This window comes from Penicillium bovifimosum (genome assembly GCF_028826915.1).
Source record: "Penicillium bovifimosum strain IBT 22155 chromosome Unknown utg000005l_segment0_segment0, whole genome shotgun sequence".
In the NCBI taxonomy this organism is placed as follows: Eukaryota; Fungi; Ascomycota; class Eurotiomycetes; order Eurotiales; family Aspergillaceae; genus Penicillium; species Penicillium bovifimosum.
Window position 1 is genome coordinate 732,567 of NW_026622714.1, and position 20,262 is coordinate 752,828.

A 20,262-nucleotide genomic window follows, 5' to 3' on the forward strand; every position below is an offset into this window, starting at 1 on the left:
GGGATTCCTGCGGCGTCCTGCCCAGGAAAAAGTAACGTGTGGATTCGCGCCTAAGCAATAAAGCCCCGATACTGTTAAGTGTACTCTTTCACACTTCATCTACTAAGCCTTCGCCACCCCTAATATCTTGCCGACTAAATCACAAACGGGTCCCATCACAAATTTGGGCTTACATTAAACGTGGCCATGTTTGCGCAGCTTTAGCTTCCAGGCTACTCAATTAGCTATTTACGGAGATCTCCTGTCAGTCTCTGTAACTAGGTGAGGGCAAAGCAGCTATGACACTAGCATGGTCTCCGTGGCACGACTCGGCCAACAATCCTTGTGTGGTCGGGACTCGGAACTGGGACTATTCGTCCAACTGAGCAAGACACCAGACCTAGCCCTGCGTTGGGGCAACATGACTATCAATTCGACTTATCCTGGTTTAAACCACCGGTTCGGATTGTGAGTGGCTGAGCTCTGAGGAGCTTGTTGTTGTGGACAATATCAATCTGGATTTTGGTATTTACTTTTACAGTAGGCTACGAAATGGAGACATGGTAGTCAATGCAAAAGTGAGAGGTCCCAGAGAGGCGATCCCTAGCTCCGTTCGTAGGTAATGTGGGGACCCTTGGCAATGTATTCCACTTGTATATGGACATAGGGTTCGATGACCCCAAGATATGATAAGGTTGAACTGCCTTGCCAATCGCCGGTGCCAATAAAGTTGGAACCACCAGGTCAAGTCTATGGATGCATGGAAACATCCCGAAGGGCTGTACCAACAAGACAACTGGCAGTTCATTCTACAGCTTACTCCCCCGAACTGAATCACCTCAGCTATCTGCCTTCCAGACCCAACAGCGCAGTCGATGCGCGGCCTGCGCGGCTGCGCCTACAACCGCAGCAAACGCAGCTTCAACATCATGTCCCGGCAGCCACGCTGTATCGGGTCTGCCCTTCATCCCAGCAACAAGCGCAGCATTCCCTTCTTCGCCTGTTGCAGGCGTCGTAGGCGTCGTAGGCGTCCAAGGTTATTGGGGATCTGATTCGACACAGCTTGGTCCGTGTTCCAGTGACTGATACCTATTTTCAGTCAGCGGAATGATAGCACATGGATTGTCTATGATATGACACGCACCGAACATCATGTGGGATCCGACTTGGGCCTCTGAAGCCGACTTCGTCAGTATGGGAATCGTGGACACCGGGTTTCTCCAGTGTACGCCCTGATCAACGCCCCGGGTCCCCATGTTCAATTGCCTAAGCGCACGGGTGAGATACTTACCATTGAACTGAGCGTAATGTTACCTCTAACTTTTAAAGGCTCTGGAGCTTGCTCGTATAGCTTGATGTCTGGGTTTGACGTTTGAAGGAGACGGTATCCGTACTGACGATATGGCCGTTGCAAGAGCCCGCCACGGTGAGTAGATATAGTTGAGCGGGCAAGGTTGCTATATCCAATCTCCCAATTGTCCTGAGACTGTGCGGCCCGCCACGGTGAGACTGGATATAACCGAATGAGCGGACACGGTTTGGGTCAATCGCGTGATCGCGTCTCAAAGTCACAGGCAGCAAATAGTACAAGATCCGTTTGCCACAATGGACCATTCAGTTCATGCAAATACCCGAAGACGCTTGAAGAGAGCCCGTGATATCACGTGTAGGTGGCGCCATTAGCAGTCCTGTTGTTCAATTCAAACTTCGAAACTTCTCTTCTTCACCATCTCTCACTTCTCTTCTTCATCATCTCTCACATCTCACGTGCATGTGCGCTTGAACTTGGTTCCGTGTGCAGTCCTGCATGGCCTCCCTCACTGCCTTGTCTCTCCTTGACGCTGTTGGCCATGTACGGCCAGGCTGATCTTTTCTCGACACATCCATATTGCTGAGCTAGTCCAACTGCTCCTTCCAGAAGTCCCATCGCTCCAGGGATCACCAGGCATCTCCCCTCCAGAGCCTTCGATCCTTGAAACTCGGCTATCCCTGAACAGGACAGGTGGTACTTCCTGCCGATGAATCCGTAGAGGATACGGCCAGAAAGCGTAAGCCACGGGGCTATACCTTGCAACTCAGACTGATATATAAGGTCAGTTACCTGGAGTCTCATGTTTGCTTTACTCACGTTTAGGGCGGTGCACTCAGCAAGTAGGCCGCGGGCGTTCATTGACTACTGGGTCGTTTTGCAGTGTGTACATGAGCGTTCTTCTCTGCCCTGTCGAGCTCAGAGAAAAGAGACGGGTCATCAGCCGGTGGATAAAGCGCAAGATGAAAGGCACAGAAGGTGTTGTGGAGTTTGAATCCTTCAGACTGCCGGATAACTTTTGGAAAGTGATAACAGTCCATGGTGAAGCCCTGAAGGGATCTATGACTGCGTCGTCAGCCACAGCACCACCGGAGGACGCCGACTTCATTTGTCTAGTTGGAAGATGTTTGTAAGGAAAGTTGGATGGGAAGCGGATGAAGAGGAGAAGATGGGACGAGAGAGAAAGGAGATGAGAGTGAACATTATAAAGCGCCGGGGCATGCCCGACTGTATCGAGGATGTGATACGCTCTCGCGACGATACGCTACACTCTCACGACGATACGATACACTCTCTCGACAATGCTATACACTCCCGCGACGATGCGATACGCTCTCGCGACGATACGATCGTTGCCTGGTCGTAACTCGGACTCCGGGTGGGTGCGCCCGTCGACATTATTGACTCGAGGTCACTTGCCTGAATCCCATCATCCAGTATCTCGCACTGGATCCAATATTACGTCGTCGGAGACCTATGCTAGATGCCAATCGCCAGGCAAGACCTAGGTCGAAGCTCTCGAAGGGTGATGCTTGGTGGTCCCTAGATTGGAACTTGTGGAAGGAGCTGCTGCACTGCATCAGCAATATGCATGTGGCTGCGAAGGATCAGTCGGGCCGTCCATGGGGAACAGCGTCAATGAGAGAGTCAACTGCCAAGGCACTGAGGAGGCCATGCAGTTCGTTATACGGAACCAAGTTTGAGCGCTCATGCGCGTGGGAAGCGAGGTGGCAATGACTGCCAATGAGGTATGAATATCAAGCCCTGGGTATCATGCAAGATGCACATATGGACTCGAACTAATATCACTGATTTTCTCGGATTTTTCAATTCGAACCTCCTAGCGGAATTGCTGCAGAAGTGACGGCGGCAGCAGCAGAACTGGGCTTTACAGCGGTTCCCTGGTGGAAAATTCCTGGCGTCTTAATTTTGAAACAACTACGCACTATGTCCGGCACTAATCCGATATCACAGCCCTAGACGGAGATCATCATATTGCACATTTCTTACTATGCCTCCGCCTCACTCATTGCATACATCCCCGGCGCTCTTTCAAGCCTCCTGCTGCCCGCTTGATAACTAAAACGTCGTTTCGCGTGGAAATCTGCTTAGGTTTTCTCCAGCCTTGCTCTGGTCTACCGATGGGGTCTCATTGCCGGGATCTGGAACCAATCTAGGGCATCCTGTAGGCCTCTTGTCATGATACGGGCTGCTAATACGTCGGCGGGTCATCCGAAAAAGACTACACCCATTGCGCTTTATTATATTGGATACTGACTGGGAATAGTATACCTAACCGCAACTCTTTCGGCCAGATTGATAGGTTGGTTCTCTGTCTTCTGTTTCCGAGTTGAGTCGCTAGCACACTGGTGATGAATCACAGCCTCGGTACCGGACGTGGCTCATTCTCCTTATGGTAAGTTGTTGGAAGGCTTCAGTGCTGGTGGAACATTTGACTTTCGCTTCTTTAGGTCCTCCAATTCTTCTGGACGCAGGAAGTCAGGGCCAGAGGTGTCGATTTCGGCAATCACACGCTTGAGTCTCATTTGCTCATCGCTGGCCCACTCCGCGTGGATATTGTACTCCTTGGCCTTGCGGCGCTCGAAAACCCGCGGTCCAACATGGACACCCTCAGGGGGCGGGGTGAGAACGAGGTGGCACAGGCGCCAACAATAATCGCCCCTAAACACAGGCTTGAAATAGGCCAGCTCTGGGTTCTCCCGCATGTCAATGTGAAAATTGTTGATGTATGCGAATGGATCGCCGCTGTTGAAAATGTCGTCCAAGGAAGCTTCATAATGAAAATTTCGGCAATCACACGCTTGAGTTTCTTTTGCTCATCGCTGGCCAACTCCGCGTGGATACTGGAGCATTGAGACGACCTGATGACTGATGACTATGATCCAGGTAGGTCCGGGGATCTCAAGTCATGCGACTACAACGAACATCGGATGGATTCTTTGTGTTCTGGGTGGTTGACTTCCCCAAGCCACGTGCAAATGAACAGTTCAACCTGTGCCTCGCACCTTCTACCTGCGTTAATGGCGAATGAGCTGTGGCTACTCAAAAGCGTAATTCCTCCAGAGGACTGCTGCTCGCATGCTATAAAGGACGCACAACCTCTCTTCGTCTCCTTTTCTTTTCGTTTCTTCCTCATCCCGTTCCACCGCGACTGCAGATCACAGCGTCCAACTGTGTCTGTATCCGTTGCCATCTCTTGCTTTCTCCCATTCCACGCCGTTATTGCCCTTCGTTACTTCATCATGTCGCTGTGTCCATCCTGGGTCTGGGCCTTTGATTCGAACGTCCAGTAAGTATCTCGTCTCTTTGAACCTTAGCATCTTCCCCAATCATGCCATCATTTCTAACTGAATCAGTGTCGCCAAGGATAGGGACTGGTTTACAGACAACTACGTCTCCTTCAATTCCTCGGTCGAGGATAGAAGCGGCAACCGTTACGAAGTCATCGGCGTCGGCACCGTCAGACTTCGCACCCAGAAAAAGCCAGGCTTGTCCGGCGACGCCAGCCGCGGCCAAATCTGGCTGACCAAAGTCCTGCATTGTCCAACGATGCCCTGCAACATCATCGGCAAACCAATCATAGAGGACTACCTCATCACGCCCTTTCATTATGAAGCTTCCTTGGACGACATTTTCAACAGCGGCGATCCATTCGCATATATCAACAATTATCACATTGACATGCGGGAGCACCCAGAGCTGGCCTATTTCAAGCCTGTGTTTAGGGGCGATTATTGTTGGCGCCTGTGCCACCTCGTTCTCACGCCGCCCCCTGAGGGTGTCCATGTTGGACCGCGGGTTTTCGAGCGCCGCAAGGCCAAGGAGTACAATATCCACGCGGAGTTGGCCAGCGATGAGCAAGAGAGACTCAAGCGTGTGATTGCCGGAATCGATACCTCTGGCCCTGACTTCCTGCGTCCGGAAGAGGAAGAGTGGCTCAAGTTCCATGATGGCAGCGAGGAGAAGTTCCTTGCTAGCCGTGGATTCGAGATCGATGTCGAGCAGGATCGCAAGGACGGCCGTGCTATCCTGCGGGATATCATTGCTGGAAAGAAAAACTGGACCGAGACGACTTAATTTACGTTGCCGATTCATCGTGAAGAAGAGATATTCAAGGATCTGTCTTGCGTTTCTTTCGATGTCCATACATTGACCAATCTCCATCAGTAGCTCAATGAAGTTTATTCAAACATCCAACATCCATATTGTAATCCTTCAGAACTCCAGCTTAGAACGAACTTGGCTTTCCATCGGTTTCTGCCCCAATGTCTCATTGATCAGGGTATGCAACCATCGTTTACGGCCATATGCCATATCACTTCCATCTAAGAGTCACATCAACCTAGTCACCTTCCGAGGTTAGCCATGGTCTTTGGCCGCCGTACACTTGATGTCGATTTCCTATCAACAAAACAAGCAGTACAATCCAAAGATAGATTATAACGGATGTTGGATGTTTGAATAAACTTCATTGAGCTACTGATGGAGACACGTAAATGATCCATGCTTCCCAATTTCAGTTCAAGCTTCGAAGTATCTCATCTGCATATCTCTCTGCCATGATTCATCGCTCATTGACAGTCATTTCTACCTGACTTCTCACGCGCATGTGCACTTGATACTGGATCCTGTTCAACAGGCTGCATCCTGGTCTCCCTCGGTGCCTTGGCTCTCTCATTGACGCTGTTCGCCATGGAAGGCCCAGCTGATCCTCGGTTGCCACATCCATATTGCTGATACGGATTCATCGGCAGGAAGTACCACCTGTCCTGTTCAGGGACAGCCGAGTTTCAAGGATCGAAGGCTCTGGGGGGGAGATGCCTGGTGGTCCCTGGAGCGATGGGGCTTCTGGAAGGAGCGGCTGGACTAGCTCAGCAATATGGATGTGTCGAAAAAGGATCACCATGGCCTTCCATGACGAACATCGTCAAGGAGAGAGCCAAGGCACTGAGGGAGGCCATGCAGCACGTTGAACAGGCCCCGGGACCAAGTGCACATGCACGTGAGAAGTGAGAGATGATGATGAAGAAGAAGAAGAAGTGAAGAAGTGAAGAAGAAGAAGAAGAAGAAGAGAAGTTTCGAAGTTTGAATTGAACAACAGTGACTGCTAATGGCGCTACCTACACGTGATATCACATTCACTCTCTTCTGGCATCTTCGGGTGTTTGCATGAAATGCCCGAATGGTCCATTCCATGGGACAAACATATCTTGGACTACAATTTGACACTGAGAAGCAAGTCAAGCAACTAATCTGAATCGCTCTAGGTTCGAAGTCTCCCAATGGGCTACATGGCCATGGAGTTTGCAAGGCCAAGACTGTAGGCGAAACCACAAATAGATTCAACGGTTTAGCCTCGGTTGTCAACTGGCTCTTCAAATTGAATCCATTCCCACGAATGTTTGGACGTTCAACTGCCGGCCATACGGAGTAGAAGGCGGGAGAAGGTCCTTCGGATCAGCATTTTTCCTTCCCCAAGGCGGTCTACAGCGGTCAGGTGATTTCGATGAATTTTGTCCGAGGGCCAATGACTCCGCAAGTTGACTGAATTTCCATTTTCAATTCCACATCTCACTATTCATAATGTTCCAACGAACTATCTTCAGACAGGCTCAGGCCGCCCGCTCTATCCTGTCCACCTCTCCCTCCACTGCATCGCTGGCGCTGCGACGGACAACACAACAGCCGCGTCTGCCGGCTATCCGCCCATTCACTCCGCGGTCTACCCGCTTCTACTCAACAGAGACCAAGGAAAAGACCGAATCTGAGACCGCCGAGGCCACTGAGGCCACTGAGGCCGAGGATCCCATCAAGAAAGAGCTTGAGCAAAAGACAAAGGAAGCCATTGAGTTCAAGGTATGTCATTCCCAGCACACTCACTGCCATAGCTCCCCGGCTCTTTCACAGGCAAAGATTAACACAGCTTCTCGTATTAGGACAAATGGCTCCGCGCAGTAGCTGAGTCTCGCAATATTGCTGAGCGCAGCAAGCGCGACCAGGACGCCGCACGCAAGTTCGCTATCCAGGGTTTCGCCAAGGACCTCCTCGACAGCATTGACAACTTCGACCGCGCGCTGCTGGCCGTGCCCGCGGACAAGATCGCGGCTCCCCGGACCGAAGAGAACAAGGATCTCCAAGAACTCGTTGATGGTCTCCAGATGACCCAGCGTATTCTCCTGAACACCCTCCAGAAGCACGGTCTCGAGCGCTTCGACCCCAGCGAGCCGGTCGACGGCAAGGCCCAGAAGTTCGATGCTAACTTGCACGAGGCTACCTTCATGGCCCCGGCTGCTGGTCTCGAGGATGGCGATGTCATGCACGTCCAGACCAAGGGCTTCCGCCTTAACGGCCGCGTTCTGCGGGTGAGTGCCAAGACACATTTTCGAGATTTTACTGTATCATGACTAACTGTTTTCACCTATAGGCTGCCAAGGTTGGTGTCGTCAAGAACGCCTCTTGAATGTCCCGCAACGACTTCGATCTTCAATTCTCCAATCTTCATTGATCCTTTCCGCATCTCACTCTTCCTGGCTCTTCTCTGTACCATATGTCATACATTCATCATGATCACGATTGGGTCTTGCGCTCGGAAACGGCTGGCTTTCTCACCCAGGAAAAACTCATATTCCTCGCTTTCTTTCTGCTTGTCTCTTGGATTCGGCTGCACAATACACCCTTGTTGCATGTGCCTGGAGGCGTACGGATGGTCACGTGTTGCTTCTGTCCTTTCGTCTTTTTCGTGACATCTGCATCTCTATGTCGCCTGATAACTCTCTCCTCCTCATTTGTATAATACACATCTCTTCGAGGCACTGTCATAGCCTCTGATGCCTTCATTGTTCTTTCCCCGTAAACTATAATACTTAATCGAAAATACTACTTACATAGTGTCATCCGGTGTCTATTGGTATCTGGCAAAGCGCTATGCATGTGAACCTGATGAGAGGAATGCTATATCTTACATGATCTCCATAATAATAACAGTATAGTACAAAATACAACCTAACACACTTCACACTCACCTGAGCTCAACCCCAAGTTCCCCGACCAACTTCTCCCGGACCTTGAGATGCATCTCATTGGTCTCCTCATTCGTCAAAGTCCGCTCCAAGCTCCGATAGTTGATACGGTAGCACATGCTCTTGCGCGAAGTCTTAGGATGCGTAAACTCATCAATGAGAGTAACATCCTCGACAAGATCCCCACCAATCCCCCGAACAATCTCCATAACATCATTCTCATGGAACGGCACAGCACCACCAGCAGCACTGCTACCACCCGTCACAGCGGCCGGAGGCAACCAGAAAGCAACATCCTTATAACAAGCCGGATGCTTCGAGAAAGGCTCAAAGCGCGCAATCTCACCAGCCCGGAACTGTGACAAGAACCGCTCATCCCGCGACCAGAACAGACGGATATCAGGGATATTAAACAAAAGCATCGCAATCCGCTCAATGCCCAGTCCAAACGCCCACCCAACGTGGTCCGGCACGTCCGAATTAATCAACAGATCCTGCTTGATAACACCGCACCCCAGAATCTCCAGCCAATCACCCTGCCAAAAAACTTCCAGTTCCCACGACGGACTGGTGAACGGGAAATAAGCCTCAACCCAGCGCACCTTCAGCGGCTCAGCCCCGGCAGCACCGCTACTAGCCGCCGCGGCCTTGCTAGCCTCCGTGAAGACCTTGATAACCATGCGCTCGAGCGAGCGCTTCAGATGCGCACCGATAGCCTCGACCTCCTCGGCACTGTGGTGCGCTGATTGCAGCGGGTTGCGCTGGGGATGAATAGTTGGGTTCGGATCCTCGACAACGATGTCATGCCTCGGAATCTTCTCTAGGTCCGCCAGGACCTTCGCCGCGGTTTCGGATGATGCGGACAGCGGGTCCGTTGCTGGCCGCTTCCACAGCATTGCGCCCTCCATCTGGTGGAAGACCGGGTAGTGGCTGCGGTCGATTGCGTCGCGACGGTAGACATCTGCGATGACGGTGTAGCCGACTTCTTCGGGGCGGGTTTTCTCATTTCGTGCGATTTGCTGGAAGTAGGCTTGCTGGTGTGCGCTTGTGTGTGTGCGCAGTACGGTCTTGTCGTTCACGTAGTAGGTGTCTGTGCGGCTGCGGCCCGGGTGGTCCGGCGGGAAGCCGAGGAAGTCGAAGTTGAGCCTTGTTGAAACAACTGGGTTCTTCTCAGAGTAGTTGCCGTAGGTTGGGGCTGGGAATTGGCTTTCGATGAGCTTGCGAGTGATGGCGAGGGGGTGGTTGTCGTCAAGGTAGAGTCGGCGGCCGACGTGGGAGAGGATTGTGTCGGGGGTATTGGTCCATTCGTCAGTTTGGTAGACGTCGCCTTCGATCTTGAGGGTCGGTTGTTGTTTGCGTGTTTTGGGAGCTGTGGTGGTTTCCTGTTCGCATGTTCGGCGAGCTGTGGTTGAGCTCCATCCGCGGGCGTGGGTGAGGATGGGCTTCAATTGGAGGGAGCGGGGAATGGCGGTTTGAGGTCTGGTTGGGGTAATTAACCAGCGGCCACTGCTTGCACGCAGAGCTCGGCCGGTAGCGAATAACCTCATTGTGTAGTGAGGTATTTGGTTATCACGAAAATTGTTGATCAACCTTCGATCAGTATCAACAGATGTTCGGGCCGGCGAAATTAGTCTCCGAAGTACACGAACAGCGCTAGTTAATCAATCTGCACTGGAGGACCGACATGGAACATTGCTATTGGAATATGCATTGATAGAAGGCTAGAACCTAGCGAATAACTTGGCTGTTACATACTGGCTGACACTGCGATTCTGTTTCTACTTACGTACTTCCATTGTAGGTTCTTAGGTTATTTTGCGCTTACCTCGTCTGCCCGCATACTGGCGCATATATATACCGTCGTCTTGCACTGGCAGTCTTTGCCTACCTAGGTCTTTTCCAAATGGCATTTCAAATGGAACTCATACTTTGACACAGTGCTCATTATATAGATATATTACAGCCGATGAGTCTCTTCCCCCGCAGTTACAACACTCATTTTGATAGCCTTTATGAATACATAGGACCGAGTGCCCCTCAGTGCTGCCCCCCTCGGTAATCCGACGCCAACCGCGCAAAACCCGCGAAATCTCCGAAGATCACCACAATAATCGGATGCTGTCAGATAAGCCTGGGGGAAATGCAAAGGAAACTTTGGAAGCATCTTAATGGCTGTATGCAAGATAATACTCTCGGTATCTATTTGAAGGCCCGAACATGGCTGGTGGAATGTACCTATTCAAATGGCTTCAGCCTGTATGCTTCTTACAGACCGTTATCGCGATGTTCGGCGCAAGGGAAAGTCCGCAAAACCGAGGTTATGATTGGTTGAACCGATCAGCCCCATCATATTGCGTAAGATGATTGGCTGTCTCTTACAATCGGATGGGGCTACCGAATGTCTCTCGGAGTTCTGATTTGTCTCCGTCGGTATTTGGAGGCCAAAAATTACGTCAGGTCACGTTCCAGAAAAGGCCGAGAAAAAAAGGACAAATGGACGGAGAAATTACCAGTCTTTGATCCCATTCCAACTCTCCACTCCTTTTCTTTTAATTACTGGGTGTTTATTCAAGGGGTCTTGTTTTTTTAAAACAAGATGGCAGACAGCGGCAAGATGTTGGAGGTTGCTCCTCACTCCCGGATCGTGCCCGTTCAGACGCCCGCGCAGACAAAACCGAAGAAGGTGCATTACCCGTTTTGGTTTGGAGGTTCGGCCTCATGTTTTGCAGCGGCCGTGACGCATCCGTTAGATTTGGGTAAGTTCTTCTGTCTGGACCGTTTTCTGCGCTGTATACTGACTTTGCGACTGTAGTAAAGGTAATTGCGAACTCCCAGCAGTTCCGAGACCGGAGATTTATTTATGCCCACAATTGCGAGCTCTAACGCTGATTTGTGTCGCTTGTTGCAATAGGTCCGCTTACAGACGCGTGCGCCCGATGCGCCGAAGACCATGCTGGGGACATTTGGACATGTTGTGAAGAATAATGGCTTCACGGGGTTATACAGTGGTGTATGTGCGCCCTCAGACTCGGACAAGATGATTGGGGTAGCGCTATCAGCAAACGGACTGTTAGCTAACATAGGACGATTTGGCCGGATTATAGTTGTCAGCTGCGATGCTGCGCCAGATTACATACTCCACAACGCGATTCGGTATCTATGAAGAATTGAAATCGCGCATTTCCACGCCAGAGGCTGGCACACCAAGCATGCTCACTCTGATCGGCATTGCCTCGGCCTCCGGATTCATCGGCGGTATTGCAGGCAACCCGGCTGATGTGATGAACGTCCGTATGCAGTCCGATGCAGCGCTTCCCCCGCCCAGCGACGCAACTACCGCAACGCGCTCCACGGACTCGTGCAGATGACCCGGACAGAGGGACTTGCTTCTCTCTTCCGCGGCGTCTGGCCCAACTCTACCCGCGCTATTCTCATGACTGCATCCCAACTCGCTTCCTACGATACCTTCAAGCGCATGTGCATTGATAAGGTCGGTATGGCCGATAACCTCAGCACACACTTCACGGCCTCTTTCATGGCTGGCTTCGTCGCTACCACCGTCTGCAGTCCCGTAGATGTCATCAAGACCCGTATCATGAGTGCTTCTCATGCCGAGGGCAAGAGTCAGAGCATTGTCAGTCTTCTGCGGGATATCTGCCGCAAGGAAGGTCTGGGATGGACTTTCCGCGGCTGGGTGCCTAGCTTTATCCGTCTCGGCCCCCACACTATTGCCACCTTCCTCTTCCTCGAGGAGCACAAGAAGCTCTACCGTAAGCTCAAGGGCATTTAAAGGCAAAGAGTGACCATTCCTTTTTGTCTCCCCTTGACCCCTTTTGTTCGCCATCCTTCTCATCCTACAAAGTCATTTACGCCTTCTATCTGATACATCCTGGTACATACGGTTTGTTGCCTTTTTTTCTTTCTCTTTCTCTTTTCTTACTTGGGTGGTGTACTTTGGGATTCACGAGCAAGATTTCGGCTTGTACATAACTTGCATTCTTTCGATGTTTCTTTCGCCAGAGGAATTCGAATGATGGCCATACAGGGTCATCTAGCATATCTCGGACAAGGCTATTTGCCATTGGACAGTGTGCTTGCTACATTTTTCTGGTCGGGGGTTGGGACCACATAGAACTAGATACTCATTGAATTGGATTCAAAGCATTTCCACAAGGACAAAATATGCGTTCATCGGATACTATAACCGCCCTGGGTGAGCCATGGTTCCAGGTTCGCAGTATTGAGCAATCACAGGCGCTACTGAGATATGGGGGGACTTCCATCCTGTAGAAGACTGCCCATAGTTTAGAAGTCAGAACAGATACTGGCTATAGAAACATATCTCTTTACATGGTGTCTATATCAACATCCTTTCTTGTCTTACACTGACGCATCGAGTTAGGAAAGAGAGGGCTTGTATCCCCGCGTTACCCAGTAGAGTACATTGGAATTGTCGACACATAAAAAAATCTGACACAGCTCAGTTGACCAATTGAGAATAGCATTTGATCATCTATTTGTCAAGCTTGACAGGGAAGTTGCCAGCCTCTGTTGATACAAATTAGTACATATACACACAGTCAAAGGGAACATCTTGGTGCGTACCGCGCTGACCGTCCCAACGGTCGGTCCAGGCCTTGGGGCAGAGAGAGCGGAAGGCGTGGTAGAACTGCGACATTGTTAGATATAACTGGCTTTCCGATATGTCGCCAATGTTGCGCTTACCTGCTTGCAGGGGCGGAAGTCCTCGCCCTTAGCAGTGGTGCACTTGTAGTAGTCGACATAGTTCTGCCAGCAGTGCTTGGTCCTGCGGCGCAAATCAATGTTAGATGGGCAAAAACATCGATCCGATTCGAGATATCACGTACTGGTTCATCTGGGGAAACGGGCATCGTAGCCTGCAATTGAATCAAAAATTGTCAATTTCACCATACATCAGCCGATCGGGAAATATCGGTCCGCAGACATGCGGAAAGCGAAACAAACGAATTTGTATCGAAAGGATACATACCAGCTGCAATCAGATTAGCCATTGACTCTTCAATGGGGTTCCTGGCCCCGGTTTTCGTGGGAGGGGGCTAGTGGACTTACCAGTGACAAACTTGAAGGGCTTGGTCTCGAGGACCTCATCGGGGTCGGCTTCCGGAATAGCACCCATATTTGCGATGTGTAGCTTCGAGAGAAACGACACACAAGAGAAAAGAGTCGGAGTGGAGTGGTAATAGAGGAGGGGAGAAAGTTAGCCGGGAGGAGCGACGTTGGGTGATTGAAGCTATGAAGTGCCGGGTATGACCGCGGGCGGTCAAGCGAGGGCCACTCAGCGCCTCGCTTTTACACCCGAGCCAGTCACGTTCTTGGAAAGCTGGTGTTCCAACCTCGTCCTCATCCCACTCTTCTTCTGCTACTCCAGGGTCGAACCACATACATCAATCGCCATGTATCCCACTCGCATGCTGCGGATGCAGCCCACTCGGGCTTTCGCCTTCCCTTCTCCTGTAAGTTTTCACCTCTGTGTGTGCTATTGATTGTTCACCTCGGTTACTAACTCCTGTTTGTAGAAGGAGCCTCACAGCGGTACGCACCCTCGAACTAGATCCGGCCATCGGAGCCATGTGGATTGGCTGTACTTTTATGAGAACTGCCATTGAACTAACTCTGCGACCACAGCCCACACCATCTCCCAGCGCCTGCGCCAGCTCAAGCGTGTGCCCCCCGAGTTGCTCCCTATCGGTATGTGCTACCGTCATGATTTCGCAATGGAGATTTGAGCTAACAAATTGGTTATTATACAGGCTTCGTCCTTGCGTACGTATTTGCTTTCATATCATTTGCCGCCTAGTTCCGGAGCACATGCCCGGATTTTCCGCCCCTATATCACTTCACTGGCAACCAAGCTCTTATTTCCAACGCTAACTTATATTTTGCAGTGTTGCCATTGGCGCCGCTGTCTACTCCTGCGGCAAGAAGCTGATGACCGACAAGACCCTGCGTCTTTACCGCAACAGCCCCGAGAGCCGTGAGCACTAAATGTACCACCATGTTTCTTTGAGCTCTCAAAATCGAATCGCATAGTTCGAATTCTGGCCCCCTGTATTGTTGATTAGGAGAGTTTGAAGCCCTTGGGCATTATTGAGTGAAAGCTATTGCATCGAAGACGAGGCGGGCCTGCCCCAGTCCTGAAGCCGTGTACATATTCCGGCTTGCGAGCTTGGCTTCTGATGGTGTAATGGGCAAATTGTAATGTCGGTTTGAATGTGTGCTTCTTTGTCATATTCGTCGTAGCTATCGTAATTTACAGCGTGCTTCACTCGGCCTTCGGCCCGGCAACATCTAATTGTTCCAAGCCCTGCATAGCATCTTGGGGACGACTGCTTGATGCTTGAGCTTCCTCAGCTGCTAACCGGTCCTCCTCGCTGACGACATGCTTGGCCAAATAGCCCTCCTATAGAACATATCTGTTAGTATACAATGCGATCAGAGGTTCATATTCAACCCACCTGTTCCCAGATCGCAGTCTTGCTACCTAATCCCTCATTGGCATCCTTCTGTGGCTTCGCAGCAGCGACCTTAATCGTACGTCCATAGATCTCGCTGCCATCCATGTTGTCAATGGCCTCTTTGGCGTCTTGGGGCAGATCGAACTCCACATATCCAAATCCGCGGTGGACGTCCTTGGAGTTAGGCTGCTCGGGTTTGGGCAGCGAGATATCAACGACCTCGCCGAACGGAACAAAGGCTTCGGCAAGTGTATGCGCAGTCACTGCCTGGTCAAGGCCGCCTACATAGACAGTGCTCTTGAGCCGCGTGGTTTCGCTCATGATGTGTAGTTGCGGTTTCGGCTTGGTTTGCGCGGGATCCTCGTTATAGTCGGCGATACGATGGGGTCGCACAGAATTATCGGAAAAGCGGAGAAAAAGTTGCGTGCGACAATAGGGAAGGCCTTGGTTGTCCACACTTTTAATTCAAGCTGTATCTTGCTATCAGCCCAGAACGGAAGATTGATATCACGTGCAAGCTCACCTCGGGAGTGTTTTGGCGAGTCCCGAAGCGGTCTAGCGCGGGTTCCCCGGTCCCTCCAAGTCCAGGAGGCCACTTGGTTTACTGCTATACTTGGAACATCTAGAGCGTCACCCCATTGTCAATTATTCGTACGGGGTGGTCCTTATTTGTTTCTTTGCTCGATATTTGAACCTGGTTGCTCTTTGAATGATTATTTCCCCCCTTTCTATTGGTCTCGATTCTTACTACAACATATCTCCCCTGCCATCATCATGGTACGTCTAAGGGAAATCCCAAGGACGGCCACTTTTGCCTGGTCGCCTGGCGCCGCATCGCCATTGATCGCAACCGGAACCCGCGCTGGAGCTGTCGATGCTGACTTCTCCAACAAAACATGCCTCGAGCTGTGGGATTTGGGCCTTGACCGTGAAGATGCGAGCGAGGAGCTACAGCCGTTAGCTAAGCTTGATACGGATTCTGGGTAAGTTGGGTCTTGGGGGATGTCGACGAAGCTACGCCTGCTGACCGGTTAATGCAACTAGTTTCAATGACCTGGCCTGGACCACATCCGAAGATAACAAACGGGGTGTGATTGCCGGCGGTCTGGAGAATGGCTCATTGGCGTTGTGGGACGCGGACAAGCTACTTGCCGGAGACAGGTTCGTTAAAGTTCATATGAAGAAGTCCCTCGGAAACAATGCTGACCATTCAATTTCAGTGATGCATTGATCTCAAGAACCACAAAACACAGCGGTGCCATCAAGGCACTTCAGTTCAACCCGAAACACCCGAATCTTCTGGCAACCGGTGGTGCAAAGGGCGAGGTACGCTGGAAATCGAGATCCATTGGTTATATATGGGGCTAACGACCTGGTAGCTGTTCATCTGGGATCTGAACAACATCGAGAACCCATTCCGGCTGGGCAACAACGCCGCTCGCACCGACGATATCGACTGCTTGGATTGGAACAAAAAGGTCCCCCACATTCTGGTCACTGGTAGCAGTTCCGGCTTTGTGACGGTGTGGGATGTCAAGACGAAAAAAGAGAGTCTGACCCTTAACAATAAGGGCCGGAAGGCTGTCAGCGCAGTCGCATGGGACCCCGCGAGGGTATGTTGGCATGTCATACGTGAATGGTCTCAACTTTGCTAACTAATCTCGCATCTAGCCGACAAAGCTTATCACATCGTCACCCCTCGAGTCAGACCCAGTGCTCTATGTCTGGGACCTGCGCAACTCCCACGCCCCGGAGCGCGTAAGTTGTTGCTTCAGAAACCAGGTGTGGCTTAATACTAATATGCTCTATATAGACACTCACAGGTCACGAGTCCGGTGTGCTCTCACTGTCTTGGTGTGACCATGACCCGGACCTTCTCCTCTCGGCGGGCAAAGATAACCGTAATATCTGTTGGAACCCGCAAACTGGCCAAGCCTACGGAGAGTTCCCCGTTGTCACGAATTGGACTTTCCAGACCCGCTGGAACCCCCACAACCCCAACTTCTTTGCCACCGCATCGTTTGATGGAAAGATCTGTGTACAGACTCTGCAGAACACGAAGACCGATAACGCTCAGGCTATCGCCGATCAAAACCAGGCCCTGGACGGCGAGGACTTCTTCGCCAAGGCCCAGACCCAACCTCAGGTCTCCAAGTTCTCGCTGCCGAAAGCGCCTCGCTGGCTTGAGCGGCCTTGCGGTGCTACCTTCGGATTCGGTGGCCGGGTCGTTTCCTTCGGCCTGACCGAGAAGGGCGCTCGTACATCCACCATCAAGATCACGCCCTTCGAGGTGGATGAGAGCATCGGAAATGCCACAGAAAGCTTTGAGACTGCATTGAAGGAGGGCGATATTCGTAGCCTTTGTGAGTCGAGGGCTTCAGGTGCCTCCAACGAAGCAGAGAAGGCGGACTGGAAGGTGATGCAGGCTTTGCTCTCCGAGAACCCACGCAAGGGCTTGGTGGAGTATCTAGGCTTCCAGGACCAGGCCGACGAGGCTGCCGATAGTCTCGCGCAGCTCGGTTTGGGCAAGAAGGAAGGCGAGGACACCGATGGTGCTGCCGCCAAACCTGCCGAGGTCAAGAAGCACAAGCGTCTGCAATCTATGTTTGATCCCAACCCCGAAGGTGACAGTTTCCTTTCTGAACTGGCTGCTTCTAAGGGTGCTCAGACCAACAACCCATTCCAAATCTTCAATGGCTCAGAGAGCCAGGCAGAGCAGAAGATCACTCGGGCTCTGCTGCTTGGAGAATTTGAGAAAGCTCTGGATGTCGCTCTCAGCGAGGATAAGATGTCCGATGCTTTCATGATTGCTATCTGTGGCGGTCCGAAATGCGTTGAGAAGGCGCAGGAATATTATTTCTCTAAGCAAGCCGGTGGACCAAACTACATGCGCTTGCTCGCATCTATTGTGGGCAAGAACCTATGGGATGTAGTCCACAACGCTGACCTATCCAACTGGAAGGAAGTGATGGCTGCTTTGTGCACCTTTGCGGATGAGAAGGAATTCCCCGACCTGTGCGACGCTCTCGGCGACCGCCTCGAGGAACTAGTCCAGAATAGCGATGATAAGAGCGCCCGCAAGGATGCCTCTTTCTGCTTCTTGGCAGGGTCCAAGCTTGAGAAGGTCGTCGCCATCTGGGTTGAGGAGCTCCGCGAGAATGAGCAGAAGGGAGTCGAAAGCGACGCCGAGAATAATACCTTCTCCATTCACGTCCGTGCTCTGCAAGGCCTGATCGAGAAGGTTACCATCTTCCGCCAAGTCACCAAGTTCCAGGATACCGAGCGGAACAAGGACTCTGAGTGGCGCCTGAGCGTCTTGTACGACAAGTACATTGAGTATGCCGACGTCGTCGCTACTCACGGCCGCCTGCAGATCGCACAAAAGTACCTCGACCTTGTGCCTGAGAAGCACCCTGAAGCAGAGGTGGCCCGCAACCGCATCAGACTCGCCACTAGACAAGCACCCCAGAAGGCTCAGCCTTCTGCCGGAACGAAGTCTGCATTCAAGCCCCTCCCGCAACAGCCCAACCTGTACCAGCCACAGCAAACTTTCAGCCCTGCTGCTTCCGCGACACAAGCTGCTCCTAACGCTTACGCCCCTCCTGCGCCTGTTGCGCCCCAGCAGGCCAATGCTTATGGCGCTCCCATGACTAGCCCGCCAGCGCAGCCTGCCAACCCCTACGCCGCCATCTCGGCCGGGGGAGGCTATGCACCTGCTACCGGCTATCAGCCAACTCAGGGAATGAGGCCTACTGGATATGGCCCACCCTCTGCATTCGGTGGACAGCAGCCTACAGGTGCTGGTGTCCCTCCTCCCCCTCGTGCCTCTTCTAACCAGTCGCCGGCGAACAATATCACGACATACACTACGGCCACCGGTCTTCCTGCATGGAATGATCTACCAGAGGGCTTTGCTAAGGCGCCTACGCCACGCCGTGGAACTCCTGCCGCTGCCGCCGCGCCCATCGCCTCTCCTTTCCCTAACCAGTCACCGACTCTGCCGCATGGGCCTCCCCCAGTTGGCGCACCGCGCGCACCATCTGTGCCTCCCCCACCAAAGGCGGGCTCCATGCCTCCACCGCGCATGATGTCGCCGCTATCTGGTGGACAGCCTGTCTCCAATATTCCCGGACCTTCCCCGCCGCCACCTGCCAACCCATACGCATCTCTCCCCCAGTCTCCGCCGTTGGCTCAGGGCTCAACCATGGCCCCTCCGGCCTCCATTCCTCGGGGAGCATCGCCCTACAACGCTCCCCCTAACGCCCCACCGCCAACTAACCGGTACGCACCCAGCCCGGCTGCCCAGGCTGCAAGCCCGCAGCTGCAGACCCGCGGCCCGGTGGCTCCACCTCCTCCTGCCAGTGCTTCGCCCTACGCCCCGCAAGCAGCATCACAACCGCCGGCGGCCAACCCATATGGGCCCACCACGCCTATCACCACGCAGCCTCCGCCTATGGCCCAGGCAGTCCCACCACCGCCTCAGGGATCTCGACCTGGAACAGCTCAGTCGCAGAGATCCGCTCCCGCGGCTCCCAAGTACCGTGAGTTTGATCCCCAGTAACAATATCTTATTGCAGCAAATTGACCACTGCCACAGCTCCTGGCGACCGTTCCCACATCCCCGCCAACGCACAGCCTATCTTCGAGATCCTCTCGGCAGACATGCAGCGCGTCAAGTCCCGGGCTCCCGCAGCATTCAAGGCACAGGTTGAAGACGCCGAGCGCCGCTTGAACATCCTCTTTGACCACCTCAACAACGAGGACCTGCTCAAGCCCAACACCGTTGAGGATATGGTCAACCTGGCCCGCGCAATCCAACAGCGTGATTTCAATGCCGCCCTTGGCATTCACATTGATATCATGACTAACCGCACTGATGAGTGTGGCAACTGGATGGTGAGTGAATATGGTCCTTTGAGCTGGTCTCTGAACAACACTAACGAATCTTTTGTAGGTCGGCGTTAAGCGTCTTATTAGCATGAGCCGCGCTACACCGTAAATGACCACTTCGTCCCTTGTCGAGTGGAGGGAATGTTTAGGGCTTGGTATAGCTTGAGTACTATGTCTGGCCTTGTTTTCTCTATACTTCAGCGTTTCTCCAAATCTTTTTTTCTCTTGTTCATTTTATAATTAATGTCTTTGCGTATCTTCTTCCGTTCCTATTCCTCACGGGTCATAAGTATGATCATGAGTGGAGCGAAGCAAAAAACCCCCAACGTCTCTTTCGCCTGCGTGGGCGGGAGTATTCGTGGACTGCCAGGCGCCTTGTCATATAAATTGCCTGATAGACATGAATCAACGAGGATAGTATGTGAATTTCGTTACACAGGACAGACATATCCATTCAAAATCTGGGTTATACACCATTGATCCTCAGATAGACCAACTAGGCAATCTGCTGCGTTCTATGTACATTCATACAACCACATCGCACATA

At 52.1% G+C, this 20,262-nt stretch overlaps 10 protein-coding genes across 10 annotated transcripts; 6 read left to right on the plus strand and 4 right to left on the minus strand.

Annotated features, from left to right (window-relative positions):
• Positions 1 to 2,411: 2,411 nt before the first annotated feature.
• On the plus strand, positions 2,412 to 2,654 carry N7515_005441 (uncharacterized protein; the record flags this gene model as incomplete). The annotated part of the gene is made up of 1 exon (XM_056666185.1): positions 2,412 to 2,654. One exon carries the CDS (start codon positions 2,412 to 2,414, stop codon positions 2,652 to 2,654), a length of 243 nt encoding a protein of 80 aa, XP_056519781.1.
• A 1,045-nt stretch (positions 2,655 to 3,699) lies between these two features.
• Positions 3,700 to 4,014, minus strand: N7515_005442 (uncharacterized protein; the record flags this gene model as incomplete). Its single annotated transcript, XM_056666186.1, has 1 exon — positions 3,700 to 4,014. The coding sequence occupies one exon, from the start codon at positions 4,012 to 4,014 to the stop codon at positions 3,700 to 3,702; it is 315 nt and encodes a 104-aa protein (XP_056519782.1).
• Positions 4,015 to 4,551: 537 nt separating this feature from the next.
• On the plus strand, positions 4,552 to 5,386 carry N7515_005443 (uncharacterized protein; the record flags this gene model as incomplete). Its single annotated transcript, XM_056666187.1, has 2 exons — positions 4,552 to 4,598; positions 4,666 to 5,386. The coding sequence occupies 2 exons, from the start codon at positions 4,552 to 4,554 to the stop codon at positions 5,384 to 5,386; spliced, it is 768 nt and encodes a 255-aa protein (XP_056519783.1).
• Positions 5,387 to 6,892: 1,506 nt separating this feature from the next.
• Positions 6,893 to 7,769, plus strand: grpE (mitochondrial nucleotide exchange factor MGE1; the record flags this gene model as incomplete). Its single annotated transcript, XM_056666188.1, has 3 exons — positions 6,893 to 7,165; positions 7,246 to 7,671; positions 7,734 to 7,769. The coding sequence occupies 3 exons, from the start codon at positions 6,893 to 6,895 to the stop codon at positions 7,767 to 7,769; spliced, it is 735 nt and encodes a 244-aa protein (XP_056519784.1).
• Positions 7,770 to 8,327: 558 nt separating this feature from the next.
• Positions 8,328 to 9,875, minus strand: N7515_005445 (phenylalanine--tRNA ligase; the record flags this gene model as incomplete). The annotated part of the gene is made up of 1 exon (XM_056666189.1): positions 8,328 to 9,875. One exon carries the CDS (start codon positions 9,873 to 9,875, stop codon positions 8,328 to 8,330), a length of 1,548 nt encoding a protein of 515 aa, XP_056519785.1.
• A 1,049-nt stretch (positions 9,876 to 10,924) lies between these two features.
• On the plus strand, positions 10,925 to 12,118 carry N7515_005446 (uncharacterized protein; the record flags this gene model as incomplete). Its single annotated transcript, XM_056666190.1, has 5 exons — positions 10,925 to 11,084; positions 11,141 to 11,145; positions 11,240 to 11,338; positions 11,433 to 11,583; positions 11,628 to 12,118. The coding sequence occupies 5 exons, from the start codon at positions 10,925 to 10,927 to the stop codon at positions 12,116 to 12,118; spliced, it is 906 nt and encodes a 301-aa protein (XP_056519786.1).
• A 723-nt stretch (positions 12,119 to 12,841) lies between these two features.
• Positions 12,842 to 13,486, minus strand: N7515_005447 (cytochrome c oxidase subunit VIb; the record flags this gene model as incomplete). The annotated part of the gene is made up of 5 exons (XM_056666191.1): positions 12,842 to 12,876; positions 12,934 to 12,997; positions 13,054 to 13,135; positions 13,197 to 13,226; positions 13,416 to 13,486. 5 exons carry the CDS (start codon positions 13,484 to 13,486, stop codon positions 12,842 to 12,844), a joined length of 282 nt encoding a protein of 93 aa, XP_056519787.1.
• Positions 13,487 to 13,763: 277 nt separating this feature from the next.
• Positions 13,764 to 14,355, plus strand: N7515_005448 (uncharacterized protein; the record flags this gene model as incomplete). The annotated part of the gene is made up of 5 exons (XM_056666192.1): positions 13,764 to 13,823; positions 13,887 to 13,902; positions 13,996 to 14,058; positions 14,121 to 14,133; positions 14,256 to 14,355. 5 exons carry the CDS (start codon positions 13,764 to 13,766, stop codon positions 14,353 to 14,355), a joined length of 252 nt encoding a protein of 83 aa, XP_056519788.1.
• Positions 14,356 to 14,632: 277 nt separating this feature from the next.
• Positions 14,633 to 15,146, minus strand: N7515_005449 (RNA-binding protein; the record flags this gene model as incomplete). Its single annotated transcript, XM_056666193.1, has 2 exons — positions 14,633 to 14,770; positions 14,826 to 15,146. The coding sequence occupies 2 exons, from the start codon at positions 15,144 to 15,146 to the stop codon at positions 14,633 to 14,635; spliced, it is 459 nt and encodes a 152-aa protein (XP_056519789.1).
• Positions 15,147 to 15,599: 453 nt separating this feature from the next.
• Positions 15,600 to 19,824, plus strand: sec31 (putative protein transport protein (SEC31); the record flags this gene model as incomplete). Its single annotated transcript, XM_056666194.1, has 8 exons — positions 15,600 to 15,808; positions 15,870 to 15,986; positions 16,046 to 16,151; positions 16,205 to 16,438; positions 16,497 to 16,583; positions 16,639 to 19,366; positions 19,423 to 19,721; positions 19,780 to 19,824. The coding sequence occupies 8 exons, from the start codon at positions 15,600 to 15,602 to the stop codon at positions 19,822 to 19,824; spliced, it is 3,825 nt and encodes a 1,274-aa protein (XP_056519790.1).
• Between the last annotated feature and the right edge of the window lie 438 nt (positions 19,825 to 20,262).